This window comes from Hyla sarda, chromosome 1 (assembly GCF_029499605.1).
Source record: "Hyla sarda isolate aHylSar1 chromosome 1, aHylSar1.hap1, whole genome shotgun sequence".
Taxonomy (NCBI): domain Eukaryota; kingdom Metazoa; phylum Chordata; class Amphibia; order Anura; family Hylidae; genus Hyla; species Hyla sarda.
In genome coordinates this window covers 24,699,696-24,710,289 of record NC_079189.1, presented here as the reverse complement: position 1 = coordinate 24,710,289, position 10,594 = coordinate 24,699,696, and the positions used below count along the sequence as shown (strand labels likewise).

The 10,594-nt window shown below is 45.1% G+C and overlaps 1 protein-coding gene across 1 annotated transcript in view; it reads left to right on the top strand.

Moving 5' to 3' along the window:
* Positions 1 to 6,090: 6,090 nt before the first annotated feature.
* Positions 6,091 to 10,594, top strand: part of LOC130323920 (5-hydroxytryptamine receptor 7) — a 94,223-nt gene continuing 89,719 nt past the window's right edge. The window contains exons 1-2 of the mRNA XM_056553195.1: positions 6,091 to 6,556; positions 8,956 to 9,521. Coding sequence (XP_056409170.1) covers positions 9,013 to 9,521 — 509 coding nt within the window. The 5' untranslated portion in view covers positions 6,091 to 6,556; positions 8,956 to 9,012. The remainder of the gene's footprint in view (positions 6,557 to 8,955; positions 9,522 to 10,594) is intronic.

Genomic DNA, 10,594 nt, shown 5'->3' with positions numbered 1-10,594 from the left:
GCAGAAGGAGGGAGTGTGACAGGAGGTGCAGCAGGAGGGAGAGCGACAGGAGGTGCAGCAGGAGGGAGGGTGACAGGAGGTGCAGCAGGAGGGAGGGTGACAGGAGGTGTAGGAGGAGGGAGGATGACAGGAGGGGCAGCAGGAGGGAGTGTGACAGGAGGTGCAGCAGGAGGAAGGGTGACAGGAGGTGCACCAGGAAGAAGGGTGACAGGAGGTGCAGGAGGAGGGAGGATGACAGGAGGTGCAGCAGGAGGGAGGGTGACAGGAGGTGCAGCAGGAGGAAGGGTGACAGGAGGTGAAGCAGGAGGAAGGATGACAGAAGGTGCAGCAGGAGGGAGGGTGACAGGAGGTGCAGCAGGAGAGAGGGTAACACCAGTAACAGGAGGTGCAGCAGGAGGGAGGGTGACAGGAGATACAGAAGGAGGCTGACAGCAGTGACAGGAGGTGCAGCAGGAGGGAGGGTGACATGAGGTGCAGCAGGAGGGAGGGTAACAGGAGGTGCAGCAGGAGGAAGGGAGAGGAACAGGGGATGTAGCAGAAGAGAGGTTGACAGCAGTGACAGGAGGTGCAGCAGGAGGGAGGGTGACAGGAGGTGCAGCAGGAGAGAGGGTAACACCAGTAACAGGAGGTGCAGCAGGAGGGAGGGTGACAGGAGGTGCAGCAGGAGGGTGGGTGACAGGAGATACATAAGGAGGCTGACAGCAGTGACAGGAGGGGCAGCAGGAGGGAGGGTGACATGAGGTGCAGCAGGTGAGAGGGTAACATTAGATACAGCAGGAAGGAGGCTGACAGGAGGTGCAGCAGAAGAGAGTTTGACAGCAGTGACAGGTGGTGCAGCAGGAGGGAGGGTGACAGGAGGTGGCTTGCATTCAGGAGGTGGACCAGGAACCTCTACATGAGAGGAAGTACTGGAGAAGTTACTACCAACCACCACCACCTGGGGCAGCACAGAACGGCGTCCATCTCCACACAGGTTAGTCAGTACAAGATTAAAACAGGATACAGTAGCCGCTGGTTGTATCTAATTGCTATACGGTAACACTGCTGGTGCTCGGACAGACAAACACCTAAGCGCCAGGATGTTTCTAACCTGTTATTTTTGACGGCCAAAAGACGTTCCATGCACAATTTTTTTGCCCGGCAAAAATAACGGGTGAAAAGCGAGTCTTTTAAATTTAACATTGAAGTCTATGGGAAACAGGTTACAAACAGGTTACCCTTTAATGTACCCGTTTGTCCCCGTTGATTTCAATCCGTTTTTCACCTCTATTTTCTTCTGAGCATGCTCAGAAGAGGTGGCCTGAACCAGGAATTAACGGATTAAAACGGATGTAAACGGATATAATATAGGAGTTTTCAACTGTTAAAAAAAACAAAAAATGGGTTACTAGACCAGTTTGCAATCCGTTTGCACCGTTGGTAACCCGTTTTTTTCATGTTTCGTTATTTCACTTGAACGGGTGTATATCGGGACGGGAACCAAAGGCTGTGTGAACTTAGCCTAACTTGAAACCAAACTCAACATACAATGCTACAGACAGTCCAGATCTGTGAAATGTGTCAATGACTGGAAGAACCGACCAATCAGAATGGACATTTCACTGGTAAAACACCTGTATTACTGAAGTGCATGCACTGACTGGTGTCTGGTAGCGCTCCCTACAGTACAGGGAGGTATTACATGTTCTGTACTACTCTTTACCTGTATTACTGAAGGGCATGCACTGCCTGGCATCTGGTAGCGCCCTCTACAGTACAGGGAGGTATTACATGTTCTGTACTACTCTTTACCTGTATTACTGAAGTGCATGCACTGAATTCCTGTCTGGTAGCGCCCTCTACAGTACAGGGAGGTATTACATGTTCTGTACTACTCTTTACCTGTATTACTGAAGTGCATGCACTGAATTCCTGTCTGGTAGCGCCCTCTACAGTACAGGGAGGTATTACATGTTCTGTACTACTCTTTACCTGTATTACTGAAGTGCATGCACTGAATTCCTGTCTGGTAGCGCCCTCTACAGTACAGGGAGGTATTACATGTTCTGCACTACTCTTTACCTGTATTACTGAAGTGTATGCACTGACTGGAGTCTGGTAGCGCCCCCTACAGTACAGGGTGGTATTACATGTTCTGTACTACTCTTTACCTGTATTACTGAAGTGTATGCACTGACTGGTGTCTGGTAGCGCTCCCTACAGTACAGGGAGGTATTACATGTTCTGTACTATGCTTTACCTGTATTACTGAAGTGCATGCACTGAATTCCTATCTGGTAGCGCCCCCTACAGTACAGGGAGGTATTATATGTTCTGTACTACTCTTTACCTGTATTACTGAAGTGCATGCACTGACTGGTGTCTGGGGCACGCCCTCTACAGTACAGGGAGGTATTACATGTTCTGTTCTACTCTTTACCTGTATTACTGAAGTGCATGCACTGACTGGTGTCTGGGGCACGCCCTCTACAGTACAGGGAGGTATTACATGTTCTGTACTATGCTTTACCTGTATTACTGAAGTGTATGCACTGAATTCCTGTCTGGTAGCGCCCCCTACAGTACAGGGAGGTATTACATGTTCTGTACTCTTTACCTGTATTACTGAAGTGCATACACTGACCGGTGTCTGGTAGCGCCCCCTACAGTACAGGTTGATATTACATGTTCTGTACTCTTTACCTGTATTACTGAAGCGCATGTACTGACTGGTGTCTGGTAGCGCCCCCTACAGTACAGGGAGGTATTACATGTTCTGTACTCTTAACCTATGCCAGTTAGCTGCTCCTTTGGGCGGCTCCATTTAACTTTTTTAGGACATTGGGGGAGATTTATCAAAACCTGTGCAGAGGAATAGTTGTTGAGTTGCCCATAGCAACCAATCAGATCGCTGCTTTCATTTTTGAAAAGGCCTATGAAAAATGAAAGTAGCGATCTGATTGGTTGCTATGGGCAACTCAGCAACTTTTCCTCTGAACAGGTTTTGATAAATCTCTGTGTGAACTGTACAGTACCCTGAAGAAGCTCCTGTCCTCTACAGAGACCAGTGTTTCCCAACCAGGGTGCCTCCAGCTGTTGCAAAACTACAACTCCCAGCATGCCCGGACAGCCTTTGGCTGTCCGGGCATGCTGGGATTTGTAGTTTTGTAACAGCTGGAGGAACCCTGGTTGGGAAACACTGACATAGACAGTTATTTACAGCTCCCAGCAGATCGTTCTTACTTTTATATAAGGATTTGCTTTATCTCTATTAGTTTTCTACTTATTTTTCTTTAATCCTCACTTTTTCCTATTTTTTGATGACATTTTGGAGGCTTCAGAACCAATTACCAGGTTTCCATAGAGTTATGGTCTCCACATATAATGGTCGTCCTGGAACTGATTAAAGGGGAACTCCGGTGGAAACAAGTAGAAAACAAATGTTTTCAAATTAACTGGAGCCTGAAAGTGAAACCGATTTGTAAATGACTTCTATTAAAAAAAACAAATCCTTAATCCTTCCACTACTTATTAGCTGCTGTATAAAGGTATGTTGACACTGCGGAATTCCGTGAGTGGAATTCCGCACAGTGAACGTTAGCATCAGTGTGAATGGGTCTTCCGCGAGACCCGTTCACACTGCGTAATTTCAGCGGCGGACGATTTCGCCGCTGAAATTGTTCCGCGCAAGGAAAGAACGTGTTCATTCTTTTGCGCGGTAGTCCGCGAGTACTGCATAGCCGTCAATGGTGATGGCTCAGTGCCTGCGCGGTCCTGCCGCCGCCTCCTGCCAGGCTGAAAGTCCGCTCGCTGAATTCCGCAAGCAGAGATTCAGCGACATATCCGTAGTATGAACATACCCCAAGGGAACGTTCAGACGAGCAGATTTTCACAGCGGATTTTACTGCGGATCCGCCGCTGGAGGACCTCTGTATTCTGATTTTACATGTGCCTGCTCGGAGCGCCAATACGCCGCTACGTGCAGACACACTGCGATGAGTCGCTGCGCATGCTCCCCCTGCTCAATGAGCTAGACCGAGAGCTGCCGCGATGTGCGAGTATACTGCGCATGCGCGCGGTGACTTGCACATTGCAGTGTGTCTGCTCGTAGCGGCTTATTGGCGCTCCGAGCAGGCACATGTAAAGGCAGAATACAGAGGTCCTTCAGCGGCGGACCCGCAGTGAAATACGCTACTAAATCCGCTAGTCTGAACGTACCCTAAAACAGAGAAATTTGTGAATTTCTTTCCAGTCTGACCACAGTGCTCTCTGCTGACACCCCTGTGCGTGTCAGGAACTGTCCAGAGTAGAATCATATCCCCCATAGCAAACCTCTCCTGCTCTGGACAGTTCCTGACACGGACAGAGGTGTCAGCAGAGAGCACTGTGGTCAGACTGGAAAGAAATGCACAAATTTCTCTGTAGTATATCTGTAGTATACAGCAGCTGATAAGTACTGGAAGGATTAAGATTTTTTTTTTTAAATAGAAGTGATTTACAAATCTGTTTAACTTTCTAGCACCAGTTGATTTGAAAAGGTTTTTTTTTCCCACCGGAATACCCCTTTAATATTGTAACTTGAGGGACCACTGTACATATATGGTGGGTCGCGGTGCTCGTCAGGAAGAGTCAAGGGCACATTTAGGAGTCAAGGGCACGTTTAGGAGTCATGGGCACGTTTAGGAGTCATGGGCACGTTTAGGAGTCAAGGGCACATTTAGGAGTCAAGGGCACGTTTAGGAGTCAAGGGCATGTTTAGGAGTCAAGGGCACATTTAGGAGTCAAGGGCACATTTAGGAGTCAAGGGCACGTTTAGGAGTCAAGGGCACGTTTAGGAGCAAGGGCACATTTTGGAGTCAAGGGCACGTTTAGGAGTCAAGGGCACGTTTAGGAGCAAGGGCACATTTTGGAGTCAAGGGCACGTTTAGGAGTCAAGGGCACGTTTAGGAGTCAAGGGCACGTTTAGGAGCAAGGGCACATTTTGGAGTCAAGGGCACGTTTAGGAGTCAAGGGCACATTTAGGAGTCAAGGGCACATTTTGGAGTCAAGGGCACGTTTAGGAGTCAAGGGCACATTTAGGAGTCAAGGGCACGTTTAGGAGTCAAGGGTACATTTAGGAGTCAAGGGTACATTTAGGAGTCAAGGGCACGTTTAGGAGTCAAGGGCACGTTTAGGAAACAAGGGCACGTTTAGGAGTCAAGGGTACATTTAGGAGTCAAGGGCACGTTTAGGAGTCAAGGGCACGTTTAGGAGTCAAGGGCACGTTTAGGAGTCAAGGGCACGTTTAGGAAACAAGGGTACATTTAGGAGTCAAGGGCACGTTTAGGAGTCAAGGGCACGTTTAGGAAACAAGGGCACGTTTAGGAGTCAAGGGCACGTTTAGGAGTCAAGGGCACATTTAGGAGTCAAGGGCACATTTAGGAGTCAAGGGTACATTTAGGAGTCAAGAGTACATTTTGCGCTATGCCCCCCCCCCCCCTTGTCTTTTTTTTTTTCATTTTTGAAAAGGCCTGATCACCAGGATCTGATTGGTTGCTATGGGCTACTCAGCAACTTTTCCTCTGGACAGGTTTGGCTAAATCTCCTCCTGTGTGAACTGTACAGGACCCTGAAGAAGCTCCTGTCCTCTACATAGACCAGTGTTTCCCAACCAGGGTGCCTCCAGCTGTTGCAAAACTACAACTCCCAGCATGCCCGGACAGCCAAAGGCTGTCCGGGCATGCTGGGAGTTGTAGTTTTGCAACAGCTGGAGGCACCCTGGTTGGGAAACACCGACATAGACAGTGATTTACAGCTCCCAGCTGATCTTTCTTACTTTTCTATGTAAGGATTTGCTTTATCTATATTAGTTATCTACTTATTTTTCTTTAATCCTCATCTTTTTCCTATTTTTGGATGACATTTTGGGGGCTTCAGAACCAATTACCAGGATTAAAGAAAAATAAGTAGATAACTAATACAGAAAAAGCAAATCCTTACATAGAAAAGTAAGAAAGATCTGCTGGGAGCTGTAAATCACTGTCTATGTCGGTGTTTCCCAACCAGGGTTCCTCCAGCTGTTGCAAAACTACAACTCCCAGCATGCCCGGACAGCCAAATACTATTGCACATATTCGGATCTCCCAATGCATCACAAGGGATGACTCCCGTAATCCGCTGCCAGTGCTCATGGCTGGGAGCGTGTGATGTCATCCAGGACCTGACTCCTGCTCCAGATTTCGCTGCACTTCTCAGATCTACAGACACCCAACTGTGACAAGTCCTGAGTGGCGGAGGAGACGGCTTAAGGCAGGGCTGGCTGCCTCCAGGAGGCTGATACCTCCAATTCACTAACAATCCGAGGGGGAAGGAGGCAGCAGTGCGATCCTCTCCGAGCTGGTGTGAGGATGACTTGGAGAGACCCCCACCATCCTGCAGACCAGAGGACCACCGTGCCCTGAGAGCCAGGAGACGGAGGTGACTATCTGCACCGGAGAAAGCTGGATTTATTCCTCAAGAACTGAGAGTGGTATCAAGAAGATGACTGTGGCTGAAGGAGTCTTAAAGTGCACCCTAGACCAAGCGTCCGCCGGAGAAGGTAACGTAGCCTGATCTAGCAGCAAATGTCCCCTTTAACTATTTAAGAACTGGATTCCTGCATTAAACCTTAGTGAGTAGAGATGAGCAGTGACATCAATGTTTTTCATGTAGGATCGTAGAGAGTTCTTCTACAGCTGCTATGTGGTACTTTCAGAGACCATACGGCAGTGGTCTCCAAATTGTGGACCTTCAGATGTTGCAAAACTACAACTCACGGCATGCCTGGACAGACAACCGCTATCCGGGCATGCTGGTAGTTGTAGTTTTTGCAACCACTTGAGGTCCACAGTTTGGAGTGCACTGCAGTTTTGTGCATCTATCTCATGTAGATAATATATATATATATATATATGATAGTTATGAGATAGATATGAGATAGATAGATAGATATGAGATAGATATGAGATAGATAGATAGATATGAGATAGATAGATAGATAGATAGATATGAGATAGATAGATAGATAGATAGATAGATAGATATGAGATAGATATGAGATAGATATGAGATAGATAGATAGATAGATATGAGATAGATAGATATGAGATAGATAGATATGAGATAGATATGAGATAGATAGATAGATATGAGATAGATAGATATGAGATAGATAGATATGAGATAGATAGATATGAGGTAGATAGATATGAGATAGATAGATATGAGGTAGATAGATAGATATGAGATAGATAGATATGAGGTAGATAGATAGATATGAGGTAGATAGATATGAGATAGATAGCTTGATAGATAGATAGATATGAGATAGATAGATAGATAGATATGAGGTAGATAGATATTAGATGGAGATAGATAGATAGATATGAGATAGATAGATATGAGATAGATAGATATGATATAGATAGATATGAGATAGATAGATATGAGATAGATAGATATGAGATAGATATGAGATAGATAGATATGAGATAGATATGAGATAGATAGATATGATATAGATAGATATGAGATAGATATGAGATAAATAGATAGATAGATATGAGATAGATAGATATGAGACAGATAGATATGAGATAGGTAGATATGAGATAGATAGATATGAGATAGATAGATAGATAGATAGATGTGAGATAGATAGATATGAGACAGATAGATATGAGATAGGTAGATATGAGATATATAGATATGAGATAGATAGATAGATATATATGAGATAGATAGATATGAGATAAATAGATATGAGATAGATAGATAGGAGATAGATAGGAGATAGATAGATATGAGATAAATAGTTAGATATGAGATAAATATATATGAGACAGATAGATATGAGATAGATAGATATGATATAGATAGATATGAGATAGATATGAGATAAATAGATATGAGATAGATAGATATCAGACAGATAGATAGTTTTGCAACAGCTGGAGGTCCACAATTTGAAGACCACTTCCATAGAGGAAGGATAGGAATTCGTGGGTTCCAAGCTCAGGCATACTGGGAGTTGTAATTTTGCAACCTCTGGAGGTCCACAGTTTGAAGACCACTTCCATAGGAGAGGACAGATAGAAGGGAGGATAGGAGATCGTAGGTTCCAGGCTCGGTATTAGGACCAGCAAATGCCCCCATTAACTATTAAAGAGCAGGATTCCTGTATACAACCTTAGGGTATAGAGATGAGCAGTGACATCAATGTTTTTTTATGTACGATCGTAGAGAGTTTTCCTACAGCTGCTATGTTATACTGTGAGAGTCCATACAGCGGTGGTCTCCAAACTGTGAACCTCCAGATGTTGCAAAACTACAACTCCCGGCATGCCCGGACAGCCAACGGCTGTCCGGGCATGCCGGAAGTTGTAGTTTTGCAAGCCCTTGGGGTCCACACATTGAAGACCTCTGTAGTTTTGCTACAGCTGGAGGTCCAGAGATTGAAGACCACTGTCGTTTTGCAACAGCTGGAGGTCCAAAGTTTGGAAAGCACTTCCATAAAGGAAGGATAGAACTTCGTAGGCACCAAGCTCAGGCATACTGGGAGTTGTAGACTGTGTGGACCTCCAGATGTTACAGAACTAGTTTCGCAACATCTGAAGGTCCACAGTTTGGACACCACTGCCATAGAGGAAGAATAGGACTTTGTAGGAACCGGCAACTACCTGTGCGCCGGAAGTATAGTCGGAGACTCTGGATGTGAGGCGTAATGAGAGTTGACAAAGGGGACCCGAGTGCTGAACAAATGGTTGCAACTCTGAAAGAATCCCTTGGAGTGGAAATAATTTCCCCGGGAAGGAACGTCTCTCCGAGGGCTTTTATATATGGGAAATATAGGCTACACGGTGTGAGGGATGCTGCATTAATCATGACTATAATGTACATGCAGTATATAGACCATGTAGGTATTGTCTTCTCCAACGCCAACGATCTTGTTTTCTTCAGGAGTCGACTCAGGAGTCTTGGCTGCTTTGGCAACTTTGAGGAGATCGGGAAGGGGGGATGCTGATACAGATCCAGTCGAGTCCAGCGACAGCCGTCCATCCCTCGCCATACAGCGCCCAGCCACCCCGTCCCCCACAGAACCTTCTCCCACCTGCATTCATGACTGACAGACCTTTACTTACTACTGAACAAGACTTGGCCACTGTCAACCACACCAGCAACGTGACCGACTGTGGAGAGGACATCTTGCTGTATGGGGACATTGAGAAGATTGTCATCGGGGTCGTCCTGTCCATCCTCACCCTCTTCACCATAGCTGGCAATAGCCTGGTGATCATCTCTGTGTGTATAGTGAAGAAGCTCAGGCAGCCCTCCAACTACCTGGTGGTGTCCCTGGCGGCCGCTGACCTCTCGGTGGCCATCGCTGTCATGCCTTTTGTTATCATCACAGACTTGGTCGGTGGAAAATGGCTCTTTGGGAAAGTGTTCTGCAACGTTTTCATAGCCATGGATGTGATGTGCTGCACGGCGTCCATCATGACCCTGTGTGTCATCAGTGTGGACAGGTAAGACGTGTCCTGGGGGTCCGGGATAGGGTGGGGGGGCTTGGTGGGCTTTCATGAGAGATCTAGATGGTGCGTTGTAGGAAGACAAGGGTCATGGTGAATACAATGTACAGAGGTATATAGTGGAGGTGTAGAGTCTGTGAACGTTGTGGATGATTCCTCCTTCATGGTAAAGATTTAGGCATCAAGAACAACTGAACATTCACTATATAAAATATCAAATACATTGTTGTAATACAGATATATATATAGTGACATACTGACATGTAAAAGAACAGACTGGTGAGAGAGATAGAGGGATAGATAGATATGAGATATATAGATAGATAGATATGAGATAGATAGATATGAGATAGATAGATAGATATGAGATAGATAGATATGAGATAGATAGATATGAGATAGATAGCTAAATAGGAGATAGATAGATAGATAGATAGATAGATAGATAGGAGATAGATATATAGGAGATAGATAAATAGGAGATAGATAAATAGGAGATAGATAAATAGGAGACAGATAGATAGGAGATAGATATATAGGAGATAGATAAATAGGAGATAGATAAATAGGAGATAGATAAATAGGAGACAGATAGATAGGAGATAGATATATAGGAGATAGATAAATAGGAGATAGATAAATAGGAGATAGATAAATAGGAGACAGATAGATAGGAGATAGATATATAGGAGATAGATAAATAGGAGATAGATATAAAGGAGATAGATAGATAGATATGAGATAGATAAATAGGAGATAGATAGATAGGAGATAGATAGATAGATATGAGATAGATAGATATGAGATAGATAGATATGAGATAGATAGATGGATAGCAATCCAAAATAGCAGCACACAAAAAATGTGGTAAAAGGTGTATTTATTCCATTAATCCAGTGCAAAATTCAGGAGAGCAACATTTCCGCGGCCTCTCGCCGCCATTATCAAGCCCCTTGGCGCGGCGAGAGGCCACGGAAATAATTTTGCACTGGATTAATGGAATAAATACACCTTTTACCACATTTTTTGTGTGCTGCTATTTTGGATTGCTACTACAAGTGGAGCCCTAA